Below are 27053 nucleotides of genomic sequence, written 5' to 3' on the forward strand. Positions count from 1 at the left end.
CCCTTTGAGAGCAACGACCCCGTGCAACATGCCAAACCCAAAATCCCTTGAAATCTTCACGACCTCTCTCTCATGTAATTCTTATATTAGCATCTCATACTACTGATATTCCTTTTCTTTTCTATTCCCAGATGGTAGGCGAGAAGAAAAACCAGTGAATAACAGACGATCGAGATGGAACAATCGAGCTCGAACCGAGGGTTCCGTTTGGACGCCATTATGTCTCCCGAAATCGTAGAGATAAGCGAGGACAGTATGAGCCTTAGCAGAAATGGGAAAGACGTTTATGTTGCGGTTGGGAAAGACGATTCGGACACTGTGAAATGGGCTCTCAACAACGCGCTCCTTCCTGGGAGCTGCGTCTTCCTCATACATGTTTTCACTCCTGTTAATTACATTCCTACACCAGGTAAGGAAACCACCCCTTTTTTGTTGATTTCATATTTTATAATTTTTCCATATTTTATTCTTTTTCTCTTTCGTTTTACTCAGAACTTCCGAGTTGGTGACGCTTTCTCTTGGAAAAACTTATGCACTACTGTATTTTGATGACGGCGCTCCTATCTTTATTCAAAGTACTACGGTATGGCCTGCACCATAGGATGATCCAAACCGTCCATTAGATGGGCCACAGCCTAAATAGGTTGTGCCCAAAAAATCATTTCCATAGGTTGATTCTAACCCTCCAATCTGATGTCAGAGTGTTGATCCTAACCCTCTATAGATCAGAGGGTTATGATCAACCTATGGAAATGATTTTTGGGGCACAACCTATTTAGACTGTGGCCCATCTAATGGACGGTTTGGTTCATCCTATGGTGCAGGGCCATACTGTACTTTTAATAAAGTGAGGAGTGCCCTCATCAAAATACAGTAGTGCTGATAACATTTCCCTTTCTCTTTTGTTTTATCTTCTAGTTTTCTCTATTAATGAAGATAACATTAAGAATTTCAGGTCCTTTTATTTTCTTCTAACTAGAAAATCTTGAAAATTAAATGTTTTTCAGAAATATTTTAGCCTTTTTCAATATTTTTTTTGGTTGGTAAGCTGGAATTGAATTTGAGACCACAAGGTTGAGAAACAACGCCTCAATACTTGAGCTAAAGGCCCAACCCCTCTGCGTTAACACTAGGTTTAGGGTTTCTATTCTCAGGATCCATGTAGAACTCGCCCTTAAAAGTTAGCCAGCCTTTGTTAATATAACATAAGTATTTTATCGCCAGTTGGGATACCTGTAAATAAAAATTGTGTATAACAATCTTAAATGTTTAAATATAATTATTGTCAAATATTTAAATATAATTATGTTAATACTTATGTTAATATAACATAAGTATTTTATCGCCAGTTGGGATACCAGTAAATATAAATTGTGTATAACAATCTTAAATGTTTAAATATAATTATTGTCAAATATTTGTTTCTGAAATTATATAATTAATAGCTTCCAAAGTGGATTAACTTCAAATAATCTTATCTTATTTCTGGTGGCATCCAACAAAGAGGCCTTTACTTTTTCCAAAAATATTCAATAAAAATTGATTGTCATGGGCGACATCTGAGATAATGGCTTTATTATTCTCTTCTTATTAGATCATTCATGCTGTGGGCCTAAATTGGCTTCCGGATGGCCTAAGCATTGATTTGGTTTGACTATCCTAACTAACCGTCTTATTTGACTAATTTTTCCCTTGAATACATGCTTATAGATCCAATTTATTTTCACGATCCACTATTTGCTCCACGTAACCACCACGTGCATAGTCTAGTCATTAAATGTGAGCCATGGGTACTGTAGAACCGATATAATTAGAAAATACATGACACATGACTTTTCGAGACTGGTAGCAAATAAGAAATGGATCTAACTCTCTCCGACAAGAAAAAAAACAGATAAAAAATAAAGAAACCACGACAAAAAATGGCAGGATAAAAAGGCATCGTGTTAATAAAAGGTGCTTTAAATGTACATATACATCCAAAATCCTAAAATGCAATTCACTATATGTCACTAAATTTTCCTGTAAAATTAACAACCTAACATTTCTAATCGTCAGTAACTAACTAAATTATGTCTAAAAAATAAGAAAAACACTGTGACAACGGGATTCCGTTTGGAAAATAAAAACAAGAGTGATGTGACGGTTAGTATGCTTCATTGCTCATCGGCTGCTGTAAACACAAGTATGCCTAGTGTTTACGGCTGCAGCACCGGCGCATAGCTTGGAAGATACAACAATCCCATCAGGGTAATGACATCACATCTGGTATGTGTTGTATCTATCCCATGGAGCCAATAAAATCAATGAAAAAAAAAAGAATATGATAATGTATGCAGTGCAGTGTGTGAATCCCTCGTTTTAAACACCTATTTGGTGCCCCTGGATTCTAAGTGATTAAGTTCTCATTTATAATGATTTTCACCCATATTTCTCCAAAATAATAAAAATGGCATTTTTATTAGAGTTAGGCAATGTTTCAAGAGATCCCCAGCAGAGTCGCCAGCCTGTGGACCTCAATCCGAGAGAGAGAGAGGTGGGAGACGAGCCCCCAACGGCCTCTGGGATCATCCACGCGTGAAGGAGAGCTCTACCGAGGAACTCTCGAAATAGGTGCCACCCTCATAACAAAGCACGAGTGACGATATAAAAGAGATACCTCTCGATTCGGGAACAAGTCCGGATTCGAAACGTACTTAAACAAACTCAGAGTCGCCATCCATGGTATACGGCCATGGATCCTTAAACAAATATGCTCTGTATACCATGGATAACCAGAAATGAATGGGTTCGTGCCTGATTACAAATGGAGAAGGTCCGAAGAGCACTCCCAATTCGCCCGAGTGCGAACACTTGGTCTCTTATGCCATTTTTATTAATTTTAAAAAATTTTAGGCAAAATCATATGAAATGGGAACAATCCTCAGGAGTCGTCTACCTAAGCATGCATTTCCTGAGAAAAGAAATAATAAGCACACAAAAAATAAATGAAAGAAGTGTTTTATTGGGATTTGAGCTACCTATTTTGTCTTTTAGTGGATGTGGCTCCAATGAATGATTCCCTTTTAGTGGATGGAATTTTTCCTAGCAGCGCACAAAAGATAAAGGGAAAAATACACTTAGACGACCCCTTGTAGATTCTGACACATTCAACTTAACCCCTAATGTTTAAAATGTTACAAGTAGGCCCCTTGTGGTTTCAATTTGTATAAGGTAGGCTCCCTCAGTTGACGGTTCGTCCGCAGATTGAAGGGTTAGGATGATACGATGGAGCTGATTTTTTGGGCCCACCCTATCTATGTCAGGGCCCATCAAATGAACGCTTTGGATCATCCAAACAATGTGGGCCCATACCCCAATCCAAACACTACCAAAAACACAGTGGGCCCACATTGTTTGGATGATCCATAGCATCCATTTGATGGGCCCTGACATAGATAGGGTGTGCCTAAAAAATCAGCTCCATCGGATCATCCTAGCTCTTCAATATGTGGACGAACCATCAACTGAGGGCGCCTACCTTACACAAATTGAAACCACAGGGGGTCTACTTGTAACTTTTTAAACATTAGGGGTTAAGTTGAATGTGTCAGAAACCACGGGGGTCTAAGTGTATTTTTCCCAAAAATAAAATACTTTAAGATTTACATATAGATAATTTTTTTGACAGAAGGGACACATCATGGGCCCTTCACCACCTGAGACAAAAAAAGAACCCCATTTTTGTAGTTTCTATTTTGCACTTAGAGCTTATCAGCCTATAATAAATTTGATTAACTATAATGAAGTTTAATTATTTATAAACAAAATAATTCACTTAATCCAACAATGTTTTTTATCTACATCCGTCACTAGATCTTAGTTCAACACACATTAGACTAATCTCAAGGTGAGTAAAAAAAAACCTTCATTTCCTTTGAAATTAATGAATTACATCAACAAGAATGATGCCATGCATCGAAAGGCCAATAAGACGCAAGAATAAAAAGAAAAAGAGAGGAGAAAACAAATATATCATTGACAAGCTCGCTTTAACTTACATATATATATATATATATATATATATATATATATATATAGAGAGAGAGAGAGAGAGAGAGAGAGAGAGAGAGAGAAAACGGTTCCTACACATATGTGTAGAGAGTTCTCTACACACTAGCTTAAAATACAGTGGGGGCCCACATTGTTTGGGTGATCCAAGCCATCCATTTTAAAGGCCCTCACATAGATAGGGTGTCTACAAAAAATCAGATCCATAGGATCATCCCAACCCTACGATTTGTGGAGGTAAAATGGATGTCTTTAAAGCTTCACAAATTAGTTCAATTTTTGCCTCCACAGTGCAAATGGTTAGGATGATCATATGGATCTGATTTTTTATGGACACCCTATCTATGTGAGGGCCTTAAAAATGAATGGTTTGGATCACCCAAATAATGTGGCCCCCACTGTATTTTAAGCTAGTGTGTAGATAACTTATCTACACATGTGTAGGAACCGTTTTCTTATATATATATATATATATATATACACACACACACACACACACACACATATGAGAAAACGGTTTCTACACAAAAGTGTAGATAAGTTATTTACACACTAGCTTAAAATACTGTCGGGGCCCACATTGTTTGGGTGATCTAAAGCATTCATTTGATGGGCCCTCACATAGATAGGGTGTGCCCAAAAAATTAGCTTCATTGGATCATCCTAACCCTTCGAACCGTGGAGGCAAAAAATGGACAAATTTGTGAAGGTTTATACACGTCCATTTTACCTCCTCAAATCGTAGTGTTTGGATGATCCTATGGAGCTGTTTTTTGTGAACACCCTATCTATGTGAGGGCCAATCAAATGAATGGCTTGGAACACCCAAACAATATGCCTTCCACTGTATTTTAAGCTAGTGTGTAGATAACTTATCTACACTTGTGTGTAGAAATCGTTCTCTCTCTCTCTCTCTCTCTCTCTCTCTATATATATATATATATATATATATATATATATATATATATGAGAATAGAGTTCCTGCACTTGAGCACAGAAATAGGGTGGGGCCACATTTTGGGTGGGATCCAAAGCATTCATTTGATGGGCCCTTTCATGGGTAGGGTGTCCACCAAAAATCAGCTCCATTGGACCACCTTAGGGTGTCCATTTGTGGGGACAAAAATGGACAGATTTGTGGACAAATAGTATCTGCCCGTTTTTTGCCCCACAAATGGACACCCATTGGTGATCCAATGGAGCTTATTTTTAGTAGGCCCCCAAAATCTATGATGGGGCCTTCCAAATGAATGGTTAGGATCACACCCCCAATGGCCCCACCCCCTGTTTCTGTGCTCGAGCACAAGAACTCTATTCTCTCTCTCTCTCTCTCTCTCTCTCTCTCTCTCTCTCTCTCTCTATATATATATATATATATATATATATATATATATATATATATATATATATATATATATATATATATATACGAGAAATTATATGGTGCCCGACCGCGAAGTAGCGTCAAGGTGGTACTTCAAAAGTACCACGCTTGATATTTGATCCAACAACCGCCTCTTGAAAAGTGTGCTGTTGTTAGATCAAATATCAAGGGTGGTAGCTTTTTGACGCTACTTGACGGTCGAGCATCATATATATAGGGGGCGAGGTTTCTGAGCTATAGCTCAGCCTGAGCAAGCCACTATAAAGACACCATCTCCATGTTGTTTGACTCATCCTACCCATTCATTCTATAGCACCTCACACAGATAAGCTATTCCTAACAAACCATCTCCATACCATAATCCTAACCATTCGATATATAGGAGCCTAATTTCTAGCCATCCATTTTATACCTCCACAAATCATAACCCTAACCATAACCTATAACCATAACCATAACCATAATCCTAAGAATAACCTATAGAATGAATGGGTTGGATGACTCAAACAACTATGGGAGATGGTCTATTTAGAGGGCTGCCCAGGCTGCGCGATACCTCAGAAACATTTTCCTGATATATGTATATGAGCGTCTATCATATATCAGGAAAAGGTTTCTGAGGTATCGTGTAGCCTGAGCAGCCCGCTACATACACCATCTCCCATGTTGTGTGACTCATCCAACCCATTCATTCTATAGGACCTACCATAGGTAGGGTGTCCCTAAGAAATCATCTCCATAAGATCATGGTCAGTGTTGATTTTTGGAGTTTTAGAATGGACGATTAGAAAATATGCTTCTACAGGAAAAGGTTTCTGAGGTATCGCGCGGCCTGAGTAGCCCTCTATATACGCCATCTCCCATGTTATTTGACTCATCCAACCCATTCATTCTATAGAACCTCACATAGATAGGGTGTCCTAAGAAATCATCCCCATAGGATCATGGTATCTGTTGATTTGTGGAGTTTTAAAATGGACGGCTAGAAAGTAGGCTTCTATAGATCGAATGGTTAGGATGATGGTATGGAGATGGTTTCTTAGGAACACCCTATCTATGTGAGGTCCTACGGAATGAATGTGTTGTATGAGTCAAACAACATGGGAGATGGTCTATTTGAGTGGGCTGCTCAGCCTACACGATACCTCAAACAAAAGTAGACAGATACTGTTTGTCCACAAATCTGTCCATTATATATATATGAGAATAGAGTTCCTATGCTCGAGCGAGCACAGAAAGAGGGTGGGGCCACATTTTGGGTGAGATCCAAACCATTCATTTGATGGGCCCTTTCATGGGTAGGGTGTCCACCAAAAATCAGCTCCATTGGATCACCTTAAGGTGTCCATTTGTGGGGTAAAAAATGGACAGATTTGTGGACAAACAGTATCTGTCTACTTTTTGCCCCACAAATGGAGACCCATTGGTGATCCAATGGAGCTGATTTTTGGTAGGCCCCCCCATTCATGATGGGGCCTTCCAAATGAATGGTTAGGATCACCCCCCCAATGGCCCCACCCCCTTGTTTCTGTGCTCGAGCGCAGGAACTCTATTCTCTCTCTCTCTCTCTCTCTCTCTCTCTCTCTCTATATATATATATATATATATATATATATATATATATATATATATATATATATATATATGTGGGGAAATGTTTGTGAGCTAGAGCTTATATAAGCTTACATCAGCAAGATCTCACTACCATAGGGGGCCCACATCGTTTGGATGATCCAATGCATTCATTTGATTGGCCTTCATATAAATAAGGTGTGCCCAAAAAATCAGCTTCATAGGATCATCCTAACCCTTCCATTTGTGGGGGTTAATATATGAATGCATTGGATCATCCAAACGATGTGGGTATATATATTAACCCCCACAAATGGCACCCATTAAAGCCACATAATTTCAATCTTACCCCCCCCCCCCTCCTATATGCTTTTTTAATAAAAAATCGATAGGGTAATCTTAACCATCCGATTGAAGAGGAATTGTGGAAACCTCTATAGATTAGAGGCCTAGGATCAGCCTATGGAAATGATTTTTGGGGCACAACCTATTTATGTTGTGTTCCATCACATGGACGGTTTAGATCAACCTATGATGTAGTCCGTACAATTCTTTGTCGGCCCGTGCATCGCACGGGGTTTTTTGCTAGTATGTGTGTGTGTGTGTGTGTGTATATATATATATATATATATATATATATATATATATATATATATATATATATATATATATATATGAGGAAAAGGATTGTAAGCTCGAGTGTACCTAACCTTAGGTACGCTCGAGTGCAAATCACATGGGTCCCACATTTTTTTTGGTCATCTAAACCATTCATTTGCAAGGCCCCATCATAGATAGGGTGTGTACAAAAAATCAGCACCATTGAATCATCCTAACCCCTCCAAAACTGGAGGGCAAAATGGGCAGATTTGTGGACAAACAGTGTCTGTCTATTTTGACCTCAACAAATGGATGGGTTAGGATGATCCTATGGAGCTGATTTTTGGTATGCACCCTATCTATGATGGGGCCTTGCAAATGAATGGTTTAGAAGACCAAAAAAAATGTGGGACCCATGTGATTTGGCACTCGAGCATACCTAAGGTTAGGTACACTCGAGCGTACAATCCTTTTCCTCTATGTATATATATATGAGAATAGAGTTCCTAAGGGTGCCCTCATATAAGCTTATATGAGGTGGCTCTCACAAAACATAAGGGGCCCACATTGTTAGGATGATCCAAAGCATTCATTTGAAAGGCCCCATCATAGATAGGGTGTGTACAAAAAATCAGCTCCATTGGATCATCCTAACCCCTCCAAAAGTGGGGGCAAAAATGGGCAGATTTGTGGACAAAACGTGTCTATCCATTTTTGCCCCCACTTTTGGAGGGGTTAGGATGATCCAATGGAGCTAATTTTTTGTACACACCCTATCTATGATGGGGCCTTTCAAATGAATGCTTTGGATCATCCTAAAAATGTGGGCCCCTTATGTTTTGTGAGAGCCACCTCATATAAGCTATATGAGGGCACCCTTAGGAACTCTATTCTCTATATACATATATACTGTATATATGTATATATATACTGTATATATGTATATATATATATATATAGGGAAAAGGTTTCTGAGGTGTCGCTCACCCTGAGGAATAATAGACTGACGGTTGCCCTTGCAAAAAGCCATCTACAAGGGCACCCCCATTGGTTAATCTCAGCAAATTGTATTTATTGTTCATTAAAGATTTTAATTTATGGGCCTTTTTATGCTCTTACATGCCCTTATAAATGTACTTTATGGAGATGGATTAATGGCGGCACCCTGGTAGATGGCTTTTGCAAGGGCGCCATTCAGTTTATGAAATGTAGGTGTGACAATCCAAGAGGGGGGGTAAATTGGTCAATTAAAAATTTTGGGCTTAATTAGTTGGATTATTAGAAATTAATTTGCTAATTAAGCACAAGTTAATCTAACCCTTTTAAGCACAAATTTTCTATCGTCGCGGTCAACCGGTCCCATGGCGGTCGCCCGGCGTGGGCTTCCTGTCCGCTCGAAAATTCGACTCAAAAATTTATCCACAGTCGACCAACCCACAGAGGTTGCCCGCCCAAACCTATGTCAGAATGTTCTGTTTCAACAGAACTATTTCCGCGGTCGCCCGGCTCATCCCCGGTCGACCTGCCCGCTATTGGATAGCAAGTGCTGGATTTCCAGCACTGCTTCTACGGTCGCCCGGGACGCCCCGGTTGACCGGCCGTTTTTTAAAATCCTTTTTAATATACAAAAATCAGGGGCTTTGGGCTTTAGTCCTAGGTTTTCAAATATATTTTTGGGTGTGTGTGTGTATGGTTTTCAAAGATGTAAAAAACTTAAGTATGAAAACCATTTGAAAACCTATTGAAAGTGCATTTTACATAAATCAAGAGGACTCTAAATACAATCTAAAAGTGTATACCATGAGTCTTCTTGGATTGTATCAGCTCCTTTGCACTTCCTTGGACTACTTCGGCTTGAGTGAACATCTTGAACTTTGTCTTGGCTCTTGTGACTTCCTCCAATCTTCAAATCATGTTGAGAGGTGCATGAGGAGTCACCATGGCATGTTCAACTCCAAGCTCCTTATTGACACTTGCTAGGAACATGTGGGATCTTCATGTGAGCTTCTTGACTTGAACATCTTCAAATGAGGATGTCTTCACTATAGGTGCAGGCTCTTGGTTCCATTGCTTCTTATTCCACAAGTGAGAAGAGTTGTGTAATGGCGATTATGACATGAAAATCCTGTATACAACACAACACCTTAAAGCAACACATTAGTCCATAAATGCTAATCAATTTGAGTTTGCTAGCATCAAAAGAAGAAGGTAAGGTGAATGATTAGACCCATGGGAACCCTTGGGCATACATTCTCCCCCTTTTTGATGATGGCAAACAAATTGATTAGGGAGGCAAGAGATATCAAAGTAATAGACATATAGAGATTAAATTGATACCAATAGAGCATGGCTCCTCCTCACTATATGCACAAGTGTAAAATGTTAATGTAAAGCATATGGTGCATATACAATTGAACTAGCTAATCAATTCTTAAAACTCTCCCCCTTTTAGCAGCAGCAAAAAAGGTAGGGATATGCAAGTGAAAGTGCAAGTGGGGTGTCAAGATGAAAGATAGCTTATATAAGCTATATATAGGGTATATGATATGACATTTAAGCTCTCATGATGCTTATCAAAGTAGAAAACAAAAGTGAAATGCATTGATAAGCCTAATCAAATATAGACATGTGAAATGATAGTGTAAAACACTTCAATGTTTGGGAATGGGTATAGATGAAGAATATATACTACACATTACTTCTGTAGCCCATGAATCTACTAATGATATGACATTTTACCTCATATAATGCTTATCATAAAGATTTGCAGGAAAAAGTCAAGTACAGTGCATGATAAGTAGTTTTTTTTATCTAAGATTTTGCAAGTTTAGCACAAGTATGAGGGCAATAAACCATGTGAGCACATCACAATGGTCTATATAAACATGAATAAGAAACTATTTTTCTCTCCCCTATGAATTTGTCAGAGGCCCTAGGTGAAACCTATGTGATAGGGCATGACAGGACACTATGATGGTAAAGGTAAATGATTTGAACACTTGGGCTCCATTAGTAACTTTTTAAGCATGTAAGTATCTACCTAAGCTAGGATATGCTCAAATCTATGACACAACCATTTAGGTTCACAAGTTGCTTCATGAGGGGATCTCTGGACAGTAAGCAGACAAGTCTCTTCCAGAGCATGGATATGCTTTGAACTATAATATAACTTTTAGAGATCTTAAGTTGCTTACCCTTAGAGATTTACACATATGAAAATGTAAGCTCCCCCTGACTATGTGCATCCAGTCAAAATGTGAGTTCCAAGCACATAGGCCCTTGATTCAAAATCACCTTAACCATTCAAAATTTTTGCTCCATTCAAATAAGAATTACAATTTGAATAGGAATGGATGATTATTATACTTAAAATATGACAATGAAGAGAGTATAGTCTAATAAGTACATAGATAAGAGAATGAAACCAATGAGGTACACATCTTTGGCAACCAAAGATCATGTATGTATATATATATATATATATATATATATAAACTATAATGCTCCATATACATGAACAAATGATGGAAGATTGATACCACATTTCAATTAATATCTCTTGAAATGATAAAAGTGGTATTTGGAAATATTTCGAAAGAAGTAAAATTAAACTTCGCATTCTTCTATCCGAAACTCTTTTACTGATGAATGTTTAGAAGAGCTTAGATCAATGCTTGACCATTTCTTTTATGTAAGGGTAGCATCTTTACAAATCTTCCCAGATTGAGAGATTGGATACTTGTTTTAAATCCTCTATCTCATCAAAATGTCATCTTTGAGAGGAATTAGGAAATGCACATGCCAGCTTATAGTCATGCATTATCAATTTCCTTAGTCTCTGTTCATCCTTCACTGTGGAAAGAATGTCGAGTTGGACAAAGAAAAATTGTGTACATCTACTATCTTATTATATCTGGCATGATGGAGGAGACAAGTAGATTAGACAAGCTGTGAAGGACAAATTATCTAAATTGATTTTTCCTTCTACAAACAAGCCTGCTGATGAGCAAATCAATCTACTGAAGTTCTTCAGGCCATCAGCTCTCCCCCTAAGTATTTGTCATAGCCTTTGGTAAAGCCTATAATGTAAGGCATGACAATACAGAGTAGCTATAAATATGACTGTGAATGTATAGCCACAGGATCTTATCATGATGAAGGATATCTTTATCTTCAAAACCACATGATAAGAGACAACTTCATAGGCAATGATATGATCAATTTAAGCCTATCCTATGTAGGAGAGTTCTAGAGAGTTTTCAAACTCTAGAACAAGATACTTATCATTGAAAATAATGAAAGCATATGAGTTCATCCAAGATAAGTATAAAGCCAATAAGTATATGATACTAAGGTACAGGCTAAGGGTACTTGTCATAAATGAGAAGCTATCTCAAAGTGAAAGCACAAGACAAGCACTAACTGCACCACAAATGAAGCAATGAGGCTCCAATTGGGTGCTCTTATCATATGGAATATATTAACCATATCAACCCTCATATAATAAGATGGAAGAATGACAGATATGACTTGTAAAGCTCCTCCTTTGTTTATGACTCATACATATTATGAATCCAAAGGGATGTCCAACACAAGCACCAAGGGATTTTGAGGTGAATGATTTACAATCAACCCTTGGGCTACTAATGCATGATTGCTAGGTATAATCAAGTGATACTGAGTGAAATGACGACCTGGCATACCATGCTCCCCCTAATTATGTGCACATATATATTGTATATATAAGCAACATTTTAATGCACATATGGCTTTATCATGGTGAAGATATTGGCTAGAAGCCAAAGAAATTAGATATTTTAATTAAATAGATGAGTGTACACTCTCCAACTTACTAGGTAAGAGGACTAAGAGTACCAATTGAGTGATTTTTAACTTTAGGTTTACCATCTTTACCATGCAACCAATACCATACAAGGGGATAAAACTATAGATTATACAGATTATGAATTAAGCTCAAATCTATAGAACTCAGACAAGAGAAAATTAGACTATGAAGGACTATGTCTGAGAGAGACATCCATGGCTCATGCAAGTGAGAGCATACCACTATGAGTACATTTTAAAGCATTCATGGATAGTCTACCATGTATAGACACAAGAAACATAACACATAAGGTTCATGGTCCAAACATCTATGTCTACATCCACAAACCACTTATACAAAGATAAGGCACTAAACACAAAATTCATAGGCTCATAGAAAACTAAAATGTGTAGGAGATAAGTGTTCCCCATCACAATGTATTGCATGTCAACCACCATCATGGGTAAATGCCCAAAAATGAAACTAGATTCCTATAAGATTTTTAATTTTGCTCAAATGACTTTTATATATTGAATCTAGACTCATTTCCAACATCCCTATATAATATATTCTTATATGAACTTTAGGGAAAGATCCAAAGACTCTTTAGAGTATGTCAAGAGATAAACACCTTGGACAAATGCATTCCAAAAATGAACTACCATGACTAGATAGTTTCATCTTAGCCATGAGAAGATATTCATTTTAAGTCTTTGGAACACATTTACTTTAACCCATCAAGATTTCTTATGCATTTAATTATAATCATTAACCACACAAAAATGGGTTTGAAGGACAACTAGGTGCAAAGTAATAGACATGACTACTCACCTGGGGCACAAAAAATGTCTAATAAAGAATTTGAATGGAATTCCTTAGACATGGCTTTTAACTTCTTAATCTTGTTAGAAATGATATTCAAACCAAGTTGAATATTCTAAGATCTAGCAAATGCCAAATTTGTCCTAGATAGAGTTCAAATATGGAGAAAATGGACTTAATAGATTAAGTTGAACTCATGGGCTAATGGTGAGGTTGATAATAATTTCGGCATAGATATGGTTTTCACATTAAGTTCTCTATTGTGGCTTGTTATGTGGATGAATACTAAGTGCAAGGAGGTATAAGTTAAGGTGTGTGCACTTAGATGGGTTTTTCTAGAGAATATTCAATAAAGCACAAAATATAGTCTAAGATAAATATAGCATTATTTTACTTATAGACTATAGCATGAATATGATATGATCATTAAGCTCTTATGAATATAGATGCATTCAAGTTAAAACTTCATGCATATGAGTATCTATATTCATGGATAAAAGATATACCAATTAAGCTCATGTAATCTAGATACAAAGAGTAATTCAATGAAGTGAAGTATCTAGAAGAATTTTCATATGATATAACAAATAAAGCACAACCCTATATATCAATAAATTCAAATAATGATTTGAGTGGCGGACTTTGGAACCCAAATTACTTTGGTTCCGACCAAGTTTGTTTGCGAGAGTATATCTTTTCTAATCCAAAAAATCTTGTTTGATTTCACAAATCTAAGCTTACACCTAGATTTGTGATGTCCTAATCTACCACAATAAGTACATGAGTAATGATTGGTAGAAGAGGAACATGAAGAACCACAAGAATGCACATGATGACAAACGTGTTTGTCTTTATCTTCTTGCAATCTTTGGTTCTTTATAGAGAGTTCTTCATTTACTAATTTTACCTTATTTACTTGATTTTCAAGGCAATTTATTTGTTGAGATAAATTAGCTTTTAGGTTTTCTTCATTTTCACAAACAAGTATATATTTTTCATTTGAATCCTTGTTTGTGTTTTCAAGCCTTTCTTTTTCTTTCTCAAAAGAATTACATTTTTGTATTAAGTCATTATTTTTATTTATCAATATTTTACTCAATTAACTTAATTTTTCATTCATTTTTAAACTTTCATCAATTTCCATTTTTAAATCTTCAATTTGATTCTTGAAATTGGAAATTGAATTTTCAACATTTGCAAAAGATTTTTGTGAAGTCTCTTTTGGCTTAAGAAAATTATCATTTGAAAAGAGACATATTTTTCTAAAAAATATCTTCAAGTGTGGTCCAAATATCTTTTGCATTTAAATATTTTGAAATTTTCTCAAAAATATTTGGGCTTAAGCCACAACACAATAAATCATTGCTTTTGAGTTCAAGGAAAATAATTTTAAATAATTTTTACTATTTTTCCTTGAAATAGAAAATCCCCTTTCAATGACATCTAACATGCCAAAGTTTATGGATTTGAGATAGGCTAGCATTTTAATTTTTCAAGCTCTAAAATTCGTTCCATCGAAAAATAGAGGAATTAGGGAGGGTCGGCCTCTCTCAAAATCCATTTGGATTGTCACGGATCTTTCTCTTGTAGATTTTAAATTTAAAAATCTCTTTAAGAGCCTAAGCTCTGATACTAAATGAAATGTAGGTGTGACAATCCAAGAGGGGGGTGAATTGATCAATTAAAATTTCTGGGCTTAATTAGTTGGATTATTAGAAATTAATTTGCTAATTAAGCACTAGTTAATCTAACCCTTGTTAAAATATTCAAGATGATGAAAGCTATAGTTTAGATATTACTCTAAGTCTATACTTTCTAACCCTTGTTCAATGAAACACAAAAAACAAGAAAAGGGTAGAGATTACCAATCACCAAAATGTGCAAGAGAGAGAGAGGAGGAAGAGGAAAAGGCATCCACAAGGAACAAGATTTATAGTGGTTCGATCTATCACAAGACCTACTCCACTCTTCAAACTTTACCTCCTTCGGGCGCTCCACTAAAACAATGAGATTCTTCAAAGGGCGAATCTCGAAGCCGTACACCCAACTCCTCCAATCTTTAAAGGAAACAAACCCTTTCTGCACGATGCCTTGCCAAGGGGTCACACCCTCTTACAATGATTCACCTTCGTTAACGGGCCGAATCGAAGACCCTCGAATACAAATGAAGAAAATAAAAAGAAAAGAACTCTCAATGGCTCTTGATAGACAGATTACAACTTTGATAGGTCGCAAACTTTCCAAAGAATGAAAATGTAAAAGCACAATGGAGAATCCTCTTGATGGAATATAAAAATCATGTTCAAAGAGGTATAGCTTTTGATTTGAAGGTTTTAGCTCCAAACTTTGGGATTTGATCTTTCAAAAATGTTCAAAAGCTTGTTTAGATAGCTTTTTATGAAGTATCTATAGCCCATTAGAAAATAGGACCGTTTGGGGGTAAAATTGTAATAAACATGGTTGAAAAGGTCAACCTGCGAAAAGCCCAACGGCTCTTTTGCCAGACCGGCGGGGTCGACAGAGCCACAACGGTCGCCCGCCCCTATAGGGTGCCTTTTTATTTTCAAAATTTCTATCGTCGAGGTCGATTGGCCCCATGGCGGTCGCTCGACGAGGACTTCCTGTCCGCTCGAAAATTTGGCTCAAAAACCTATCCGCGGTCGACCGACCTACGGAGGTCGCCCGCCCAAACCTATGTCGGAATGTTTTGTTTCAACAGACCTATTTTCACGGTCGCCCGGCTCATCCCCGGTCGACCGGCACACTATTGGATTTCCAACACTGCTGCCGCGGTCACCCGGGACGCCCCGGTCGACCTACCCTGTTTGAAAATTCTTTATAACATATAAAAATCAGGGGCTTTGGGCCATGGTCTTTGGGCTTTAGTCCTAAGTTTTCAAAGACATTTTTGGGTGTGTGTATGCTTTTCAAAGATGTAAAAACCTTAAGTATGAAAACCATTTAAAACCCTATTGAAAGTGCATTTTACTTAAATCAAGAGGACTCTAAATACAATCTAAAAGTGTATATCATGAGTCTTCCTGGATTGTATCAGCTCCTTTGCACTTCCTTGGACTACTTCGGCTTGAGTGAACATCTTGAACTTTGTCTTGGCTCTTGTGACTTCCTCCAATCTTCAAATCATGTTGAGAGGTGCATGAAGAGTCACCATGGCATGTTCAACTCCAAGCTCCTTCTTGACACTTGCTAGGAACATGTGGGATCTTCATGTTGAACTTCTTGACATGAACATCTTCAAAAGATGATGTCTTCATTTAGGTGCAGGCTCTTGGTTCCATTGCTTCTTGATCCACAAGTCATGTGTTGAGAAGAGTTGTGTAATAGCGATTATGACATGAAAATTCTGTATACAACACAACACCTCAAAGCAACACATTAGCCCATAAATGCTAATCAATTTGAGTTTGCTAGGATCAAAACAAGAAGGTAAAGTGAATGATTAGACCCATGGGAACCCTTGGGCTTACAGTTTATCATTCATCATATTTATTATATATGTATATATATATATATATATATATATGGGGAAAGTGATTGTGAGCGGCCCCTCATATAAGCTTATATGAGGTGACCGCTAAAAACATGGTGGGCCAACATTTTTGGGGTGATCCGAACCAGTCATTTGATAGGCCCTGACATAGATCCCAACCCTTCGTACTGTGGAGGGGAAAATAGACGGGTAAGTGGGCAATTTGATACCCGCCCATTTTTTCCTCTTTCACCTCCATAGTTCAAAGGGTTGGGATGATCCTATGGAGCTGATTTTTTGGGCACCCCTATCTATGTTAGGGCCTATCAAATGACCGGTTCGGATCACCCAAAAAATGTGGGCCCACCATGTTTTTAGCGGCCACCTCATATAAGCTTATATGAGGGACCGCTCACAATCACTTTTCCCTATATATATATATATATATATATATATAGAGAGAGAGAGAGAGAGAGAGAGAGAGAAAACGGTTCCTACACATATGTGTAGATAAGTTATCTACACACTAGCTTAAAATACAATGGGGGCCACATTATTTGGGTGACCCAAACCATTCATTTTTAAGGCCCTCACATAGATAGGGTGTCCACAAAAAATCAGATCCATAGGATCATCCTAACCATTCAAACTGTGGAGGCAAAAAGTGGACTAATTTGTGAAGGTTTAAAGACATCCATTTTACCTTCTCATAAGTAAAGTGTTTCTGAACTTGGGTTCAGATATCTTATCTGAGCTTGAGTGTCAAAAACTCATGTGGGCCAACATTTTTGGGTTGATCCAAAGCATTCATTTGAAAGGCCCTCACATGGATAGAGTGTGTACCAAAAATCAGGTCCAGAGGATCATCCTAACCCATCCAAAAGTGGATGGCAAAATGGACAGATACAGTTTCTCCACATATCTGCTCATTTTTTTCCTCGACAAATGGAAGGGTTAGAATGATCCTATGGACTTGATTTTTTGTAGGCACCCTATCAACGTATGGGCCTTTCAAATGAAAGCTTTGGATCAACCCAAAAATGTGCGCCCACATGAGTTTTTGAGCTCGAGCTCAGAAACATTTATATATATATATTTATATATATATATATATATATATATATATATATATATATTACGTCTTTATTAATTTTTTCAATTTTCTCACCTTGTATATATCATATTAATTAATTATTTGAATTTACAATTATAGAGAAAAGTAAAAAATAATAATTAAGAGAAAAGCATACATGGTTAAAAGAAATCCATCCATTTGTGTCGGATACACTAATATCAATGAAAGATTATGTTTCTCCGCAGTTATAATAAAATAAAAAATTATCATTTTAAAAAGGGAAATGTTATCAGCACTACTGTATTTTGATGAGGACACTCCTCACTTTATTAAAAGTAAGGTATGGCCCGCACCATAGGATGATCCAAACCGTCCATTAGATGGGCCACAGTCTAATTAGGATGTGCCCCAAAATTTATTTTCATAGGTTGATCCTAACCCTCCGATCTATACAGGGTTATGATCAACCCTCTAACATTCAGATCGGAGGGTTAGGATCAACCTATGTAAGTTATTTTTCGGGCACAACCTATTCAGCCTGTGACCCATCTAATGGACAGTTTGGATCATCCTATGGTGAGGGCAATACCGTACTTCTAATAAAGTGAAGAGTGCCCTCATCAAAATACAGTAGTGCTGATAACATTTCCCTTTAAAAATTTCCAAAATTGATCTTTCCACGTTAACATTCATGGATATTCAAAATCTTATATAAAGTTACCACACAGCAGCACAATAGTCTTACCTCCGCTTCTCATCTACTTCTCTCCTTTTCCCCAAGAATTCTTCATTGATTGTATGGTATTCTTAAAAAATTCGTACGGTTTGAGTATCATATCTACCGTAAAGGATTTTTAGAGAAAATTTTAGTGGAATCTATTCGGGATCTCCATCTTTAGGACATGTTCATTTAAGATCGTGACACATTGCTAGTCAAGAACTACGACTCAGAATTAAAATATCTACAAGCAATCATGTTTGTGAACAATAATAATACAGAAATAATTTTTTCAAAAAGAAAATAGAAGTTTGAAAATAGAAATTCTTCATCCATGCTCTTCAAACAAAAAAACTTCATCCATTTGTCTTATAAGGGCATACAATGCTCAATATGCATGTACAAGTAGCATTGCCATATCCTCCTTTATAAAATTGATATTTACCTACCTTTTTAAAAGTCTGGTTACCCCATAATAAATCCGCATCCGCCAAAAGATAATGCAAATAGTAAAAGTTTGGGGTAGTTTGTGGCAGTTGGCAGGCTATCAAAAAGCCAAGTCAGCCCAGATCAATGGAAGTGTTTCATCAACCAAGAGACTCAGCGGAGAAGAAACCACCTCCAAAAATATATTCGGTTGTGTGATGATTCCAAGGTATGATTTTATATAGAAAATGATACGTACATGCAATATGTACAAGTATACATACTTATTTGCGAGGGCTGATATTTCCAGTGGTAAAATAAGATTTCCACCAATTTAGCGGAAAGACATTTGGGGGCTGACTTTTGCACGACAGAACAGCCAACTCACATTAATTAATAAATAAGACAAAAATCTGCTGAAAGATAGCATATTTTGCTGTTCTATTATGAAAAAGTCAGCCGTGAAATGGTTTTCCCAAAATTGCGTTGGGAATAAGACAAATTCTTCTGAAAAGTGAGCCTGCGTAGCTGTTCTCTCATGCAGAAGTCAGACACGTAATGCCTTACCGCAAAATTTCCTAGCAAATCCCTAAATATACATAAACATGCATACATATTTACGAGAAATGACATATTCAGCCCTCTTTTCTGACTTGGGCTGTTCCAAGTAAGACAAAGAGGATGAATATATTACTTCCCCATACGTGTTCCCACGCGCATAGGGGTGGCAATAGTTCGGTTTAGGTTCGATTCGACCCCCAAACCGAACCGAATCGAAATTTGAATCGGTTTGGTTTTACCAAATCGAAACCGAATTTTCGGCTCGGTTTCGATTTGGTTCCACCAATTTTGCCACCCCTTACTCATAATCATTGGAAATATTCAGTTTCGGTTCGGTTTGTTTCCCGAACTGAACTGAACCGAAATTTGAATCAGTGAATTTTAGGTTCGGTTTCGGCTCGGTTTCGGTTCGGCCAATTTTGCCACTGTTGGTAAAATCCATATCTTAAGTAGCCCAAATATTACGATTCTTAAGACTATTGGAAAAATCCATATCTTAAGAAGCCCAAATATTATGATTCTTCAGATTGTTGGATAAAATGGACGGATCATATTTCTACAGATCTTATAAATAAATAATGAAGAAATGATGTATGGCTTAGTCGAACCAAAAAACAGAAAGTTGGAGTCAAAACAAGTTTTTCGAGTCTAAAATAGGTAACTTGAACCGAAAACATGTTATTCGACCTCAAAACAGTGCAACTCGAAGCCAAAAATCCATGTACTGTAAATCAAACCATAATTGAAATAAAACATGGAAAAACATATTGCACTTATCTCTTTTGATGAAAATCGTTTGGAAAAATCAGATTTGAAGAGAGAATGAGGCTGAGTCGTGCCACTGGTCACTCTCCTTAAGAATCGTATCCGCCCCCTACCGATGCAACCGAGATCCGCGACCCAATGCTCCAAGATAAAACAGCCAAAGTTAACTCCGGTCCATGTGCACTCGCTGACTGATCCACCCAGAACCACCTTGGAATAGTGCTCAGACACGGAAGGAACGGACGGGAGAAGATGAAGCAAAACCAGAAAAAACAGAACCTTTTTTCTGTGTAAATCTCTTTCTTTTTCTATTGGAAAAAGCCACCCAAAATGTCTGTCCAGATTCTTAAGCCCCAAAATCTACCCAAACTGTATTCTCTTCTCCCTTTTATAGACCACACAGTGTCTGTTGGAAAGAGCCACCAATAATGGGTATTAATGTTGAGAAAAGCCACAATTAAAGCCATAAAACGCTTCTCTCCCAACATTCACATTTGTGACCGTTGGAGATGAAACGGTTTTTCAATTTTAAATGGGTGTTATCATCATAACCGTTTGGGGTGCCATTATAAAAAAAACGTTTAGCAATTAATGGGGCAAAATGGAAACCGTTTTGGGCATTAAAAAGATCTTTTTTCATTTAAACCCAAAAAAGCACTCAAAAGTCACTAGCTTTTGAACTAAGAGGGAAACCAAATTTTGAATCTTTCCCTCTAAATTTTAAAGACAACGCAAAAGTACTTTTGACTTTTCAAATTCTTTAAAATTTCCAACAATCCCCCACAAGATTTAAAATACTGTTAGAGTTTAAAAACGGAAGCATCTGAGCACATAAGAAAAATAGAGTGGATTCATACCGGTGTCTTTTGGACTTCAACTGATATTTAGGATAAACATATTACGTTCCTGAGTACGGGTAGAGTTAGACTCCTTCAACCTTTCCTCGCAGGTGTAACCTACTAACCTGTCACCCACACCCTACCTTCGATTCCTTAGTGATTCATTCACGGTTTTGGAACATTTTGACCTTGTTCCCGTCTTGGTTCTCATGAATGCTCTAGAGAATTATCCGTTAAATTCTCATAGGAAGTAGCATCACCTCCACATTCACTAAGGTGAGTCATCAAGTGTGCACTACAAGTAACACACCACCCAATTCAGGTTATAAACTGATTAAGAGTCTCAAACTCATCCTACCGCATTTGCAGTGAACACTATCTTCTAATATTTTGCATCTAGGAGTAGGGGGTGATAGTGTTAACAAACCATCCGGTGACTTGTTAGTACCCATTGAACCTAATTATAGGGATCTCCTTTCACATGGGTTGGGTGTCCATCACTAATGGTTAATGCCTCGAGCTTTAACCCCATCCCTTTCCAATGCCTTATACACCACTTTATGTGGCTCTACCAGAGGATCTGCAGACTCCTCTCCGCCTTTACAAGGTCGAGTGTTATTGTCCCTCATATGCTTTACCAACTTATGCCTTAGGCAAATATGCCCATTTTGCCATTTAAGGTCTTACATTTGGCCTTGGCTAAAGCATTTTTCGGCAGTCACTATATAAAATTACCGAGGGAACCGGTCTTGGCCATAGCATCCCATCTGCCATAAAAGCATAAGTTGAGCCATTTGGCTCCACCTCCTACTAGGGATAAGGCTATAATCTTGCTATCATAGAGGGACTTTAACAACACATTTGTTTAACTAATTCTCATGAAATCGCTCCACCACTTAAGATGAATAAGTACCCACTGGTATACATGGATTCTCTCAATTAGATATCCAATTAGCACAACCTAGCCTTCTTGAGCAGTAGGACCCCCACAATTTGAACAATTACCTCTCAATTCTGAGTTACCAGGTACAATCCATCCCAATCTGATTTACACATGTACCTATCAGGCAACAAACCATAAGTGAGTATATGGAATTTACATTTTAAGCCTCCACACTCCAAAAATTATGGTTAGCCTCTCAACCAAGAATTTAAAGTCATATTCATAGACTACATGCATAATTGCATATGTAATTGCATTCAATTGTCCAATCTTTATATAAATATTTTTATGGACTTACATTCAGCAATCTGCAGAATATGTATGTAATAGGTACATAATACATATAATATTCAAATTGTGTTCCAATATGCCAAATCTACTTATTTCTAAAAAATAATACAAAAAATTAGAGTGACATTTTAACATGCATTATGTTGCTGAATTTCATCAATTCTTCTTTAGATGGAATAAACTAGTTAGGGTAAGGGCAAACCCAATTTGGCTCTTAGAGTTCCCATGCCATAGTACATATAAAACATCATTTCCAATACATGATGGCAATACACCAAGTTCCTTAACAAGAACAAGAACTTTAAACTTTGATAGTGTATGAACTATATAGCATTCCCATTCAAGTAATGTAGATTTTTTCTCATTGAAAATAAATCATTACTTATATTGCCATTAGATTCATTTACAAGCATTCAACAAGACATGCTTATCTCTTAAAGGCATTTTAGCAAACACTTGACAAGCATCATTTTTTAACCATGTACCATTATCAAAACAAATGAGTGTCAAAACATTTAACTAAATAAATGGGTGTTGATATCAAAACATAGGCTACTGATTTTATAAGCCATCACAAACGGTCCAAATATCAAGCCCTTATGATGATCAACCATGAATTTCCTTTTCTTTTATTAACAAACCATCAAAACTTCTTAAAAACAGAAACATAACATGTTGTGGCAATTGTATAAAGATACAATAAGGAAATTCATCATCAAAGCCAAACAAATATAATATACTAGTTTAGGTGCTAATAATAATATTGAGTCCTAAGGTACTCAACCTTTTAATTTGCCAAACCAAATAAGAGATGGGTTTTTACACCAATTTAAAAACAAGGTGTTTCCCAAACCCCAACCATGTGATCAATTAATTTTAGTTCCAAACATCAAAAAAGTTTTAACCAAAGGTTGAAAGCATCATCATATGAATTTCAACCAAGTATGTGCAATTCCAAAACTATATGTAAAACTAATTATGGAACTGTTCATATTTTAAGAGCAAACATAAATGGATCAACAATCAACATCATGACATGTGGCTAAAATTCATTAAAATGTTATATTTTCTTTTGAGAAATTTGAGCATATCTTTTTATTTCGTTTGCACCAAAAATGGTTTTTTTAAAAAGCCATAGATCATAGATCAGTAACAACTCTGATCCTTATAAGAGAAGTAGTAAATCTGATATAATACGATTCTTAAGATTGTTGGTAAAATCCATATCTTAAGTAGCCCAAATATTACGATTCTTAAGACTGTTGGAAAAATTCATATCTTAAGAAGCCTAAATATTATGATTTTTAAGATTGTTGGATAAAATGGACGGATCAGATTTCTACAGATCTTATAAACAAATAATGAAGAAATGATATATGGCTTAGTCGAACCCAAAAACAGAAAGTTGAAGTCAAAACAAGTTTTTTGAATCTAAAACATGTTACTTGAACCGAAAACATGTTACTCGACCTCAAAACAGTACAACTCGAAGCCAAAAATCCATGTACTGTAAATCAAACAATAATTGAAATAAAACATGAAAAAATAGATTGCACATATCTCTTTTGATGAAAATCGTTTGGAAAAATCAGATTTGAAGAAAGAATGAGGCTGAGTCATGCCACTAGTCACTCTCCTTAAGAATCGTATCTGCCCCCTACCGGTGCAACCAGGATCCGTAAAACAATGCTCCAAGATTAAACAGCCCAAGTTGGCTCCAGTCCACGTGCACTCGCTGACTGGTCCACCCAGAACCACCTTGGAATAGTACTCAGACACGGAAGGAACGGACGGGAGGAGATGAAGCAAAAGCAGAAAAAACAAAACCCTTTTTCTGTGTAAATCTCTTTCCTTTTCTATTGGAAAAAGCCACCCAAAATGTCTGTCCATATTCTTAAGCCCCAAAATTTATCCAAACCGTATTCTGTTCTCCCTTTCATAGACCAGAAAGTCTCTGTTGGAAAGAGGCACCAACAATGGGTATTAATGTTGAGAAAAGCCACCATTAAAACCATAAAACGTTTCTCTCCCAACATTCACATTTGTGACCGTTGGAGATGAAAGGGTTTTTCAACTTTAAATGGGTGTTATTATTATAACCGTTTGGGGTGCCATTATAAAAAAAAAACGTTTAGCAATTAATGGGGTAAAATGGAAACCGTTTTGGGCATTAAAAAAATCTTTTTTCATTTAAACTCAAAAAAAGACTCAAAAGTCAGTAGCTTTTGAAATAAGAGGGAAACCAAATTTTGAATCTTTCCGTCTAAATTTTAAAGACAAGGCAAAAGTACTTTTAACTTTTCAAATTCTTAAAATTACCAACAGCCACCCCTACACGCGCATGAGCAATTCAAAATTATAGTTTATGTTATTCAGGTGGTGGCAGAGACGATTCTTATCGAGAGCAACATGATTGAGAAAGTGATCGTGGATTTAATTCCTGTCCTTAACATTACCAGACTCATCGTGGGAACAAAGCGACCCTCCAGGTGACCCCTACAACTCATACATGTGATAATTCCATGAAATCTTCCTGACGTCTAATTCCGTCCTTTGCTGAGCATGAACTAGTGCAATAGTTATGAACTATGGATAAAAACTAATTAACAAGATAGACTACGCCATTTCATTTAAGATAAGGTCCCATAATTTGTAGGGGTACAACTCCCTAGTAGGGTTGGGTCGACTTGAGGCCAACCCTGGTCCAACCTGAGGATTTATTCCCCTACACTAACTTGACCCAACCCGAGTCTCTGGTTGAAGAGAGTCAACCCTAAGCAACCCTTGCCACTTTTAAATCTCTCAACCCTAACCATCAACTGGTTTTTTCAAAATCGAGTCGGGTTGCTAAAGAAACAAAAAAAATACCAAAAAAGAAAACATAATAATAAGATTTTGAAAATTGTGATAAAATTAGGCGAGGGGGGTTCTGGTCGGATCGGGTTCCCCAAAGCCTCAACCCTAACCCAACCCGAAATTAATGTTGGAAACGTAATTCAAACTATGTTGTTGCTACTGGCCCCACCCGAGTTGATATTTATCTTCTTATTGTTGTAGAAGTTGATTTTCTAAAAGTTGCTGGTCGAGTGGAGACGTCTTTGGGTAGTTTTTATCTATTAGCCAAGTTGAGCTTATCTTTTAGTTTCTAGAAGTCTTATCTGTAGTTTTTATCTTCGGTTGATAGAATCGAGAAGCTACTTCATAGGGAAGGTAAGTTATCTATTAGAGTCATATCTAGTTACGATTTGAAAAGGTATGGAAACGTACACTTCTATGGTGTTGGACGTATGAAGCTTCTTTTGCTATTTAAAGTTCGGTTTTTGTTATTTGTGTTGACCTGAATAAAAAAGAACTGAGAATTTTGTTCTTTTACTCAAAGAAAAGCTTCTCCTATTCTATTTTGTTCTATATTTTGTGCTCTTAAAATTCAACAATTAAATCGGGTTAGCTTTTTCCAACCCTAATCCCGAGCCAAAATTGCCTTGAAACCGTCGGGTTCGTGTTGCACCCCTAAATCATTTGCCCAATTTCATGGCCTTAACTAATTTGAGCTCTCTGCACCGACGTCCGTTGCAAGTGCGCAAAAAACCATTATTTCACTCAAATGGCATATATGAGAAAATGGAAAAGGAAATGATATTTCCTCCCTCCCTTAAACGGATAAAGCCGCCCCCCCCCCCCCCGAGAATGATTCCCCAAATGGAAAACCAATTTATTAGTGTTGGATTGTTTTCACAGGCTCCTAAGGAAGGGATTAAGCAAAGGTGAATTTGTCCGAAAGAATGCACCGGACTCTTGTGATGTTTCGATCATCTGTGATGGCAAAAATGTAAAAGAAAGCCAGAGAGTGTCAGTAATGAGACCTTCATCTCCATCCTCAAGCGGCAAGAAGTCTAAAAAGCGGCCCAAAATGACCCAACACACCGAGCGGAACTTCTTCGAATGCACATGCTTTTCCGTCAAATTTGCCTAAGTTATATACTATTCTCGGGCATGCTTGTAGAAGCAACAGTCATGATCTAGTCTCTTGTTATTTCTTTGTACCAAAGTATCGCCCTTTAGGGGGGCTTCATGGAAGAAAATAAAGCTCATTATAGAGTCCAAAGCTACAAAATTTTCTATAGGAAAGTGATATCAGCACAACCATGTTTTTATAGTTACAAGGTCCGGCTGGTCTGTTCTTTTTTAATAGGCTTGCGAGTGCTTTTTGGGAACTGTAATAACTAGGGGTGCAAGTTTGGCCCTGTGAGCCCTGACCCGCCCTGACCTCGAAGGGTTGGAAAATCCAACCCTGCGGCCCGGCTTGCACAAACGGTCTTAACTTATGATCATCATATTTACATGATTTTAGGGGCATGCCCTATTTATGTTGGGGCGAATGGCTTGTATCTTCGAATATGGTGGCCTCCACTACATTTTTATTTGTTTCGAACGGCCTCCACTACCTATTTATGTTGTGGCCCAACAAATGAACGGTTTGGATCATCCTATGAAGTGGCTTGTACGGTACTTTTTGAAAAATACTGGACTACACAGTCACACACCTTATAACGCTTTTATATTATGGACAGCAATGTATTTCCACTAGGGTCAATAAGGGCCGGCCCGACCCAATCAGGGCCAATCAGGGCGGGCCAAGACCGCGCTGAGCCCTGCAGGGCGGCATTGGGTTGAGGTCTTCTGGTCCTGACT

The 27053-nt window shown here is 37.3% G+C and overlaps 1 protein-coding gene across 2 annotated transcripts; it reads left to right on the forward strand.

Annotated features, from left to right (window-relative positions):
- LOC143889975 (U-box domain-containing protein 33-like) lies at positions 1-26805 on the forward strand. 2 transcript variants are annotated; one of them, XM_077394411.1, is made up of 4 exons: positions 1-409; positions 19073-19191; positions 24738-24850; positions 26100-26805. In XM_077394411.1, exons 1-4 carry the CDS (start codon positions 175-177, stop codon positions 26332-26334), a joined length of 702 nt encoding a protein of 233 aa, XP_077250526.1. In that variant the 5' UTR covers positions 1-174; the 3' UTR covers positions 26335-26805. The 2 variants fall into 2 exon arrangements, with proteins under 2 accessions (XP_077250526.1, XP_077250527.1); XM_077394412.1 differs by lacking the exon at positions 26100-26805 and adding an exon at positions 25419-25687.
- Positions 26806-27053: the final 248 nt, after the last annotated feature.

Source organism: Tasmannia lanceolata, unplaced genomic scaffold (assembly GCF_043159265.1).
Source record: "Tasmannia lanceolata isolate RefF3 unplaced genomic scaffold, GAP_Taslan_0.1 ptg000013l, whole genome shotgun sequence".
NCBI lineage: Eukaryota > Viridiplantae > Streptophyta > Magnoliopsida > Canellales > Winteraceae > Tasmannia > Tasmannia lanceolata.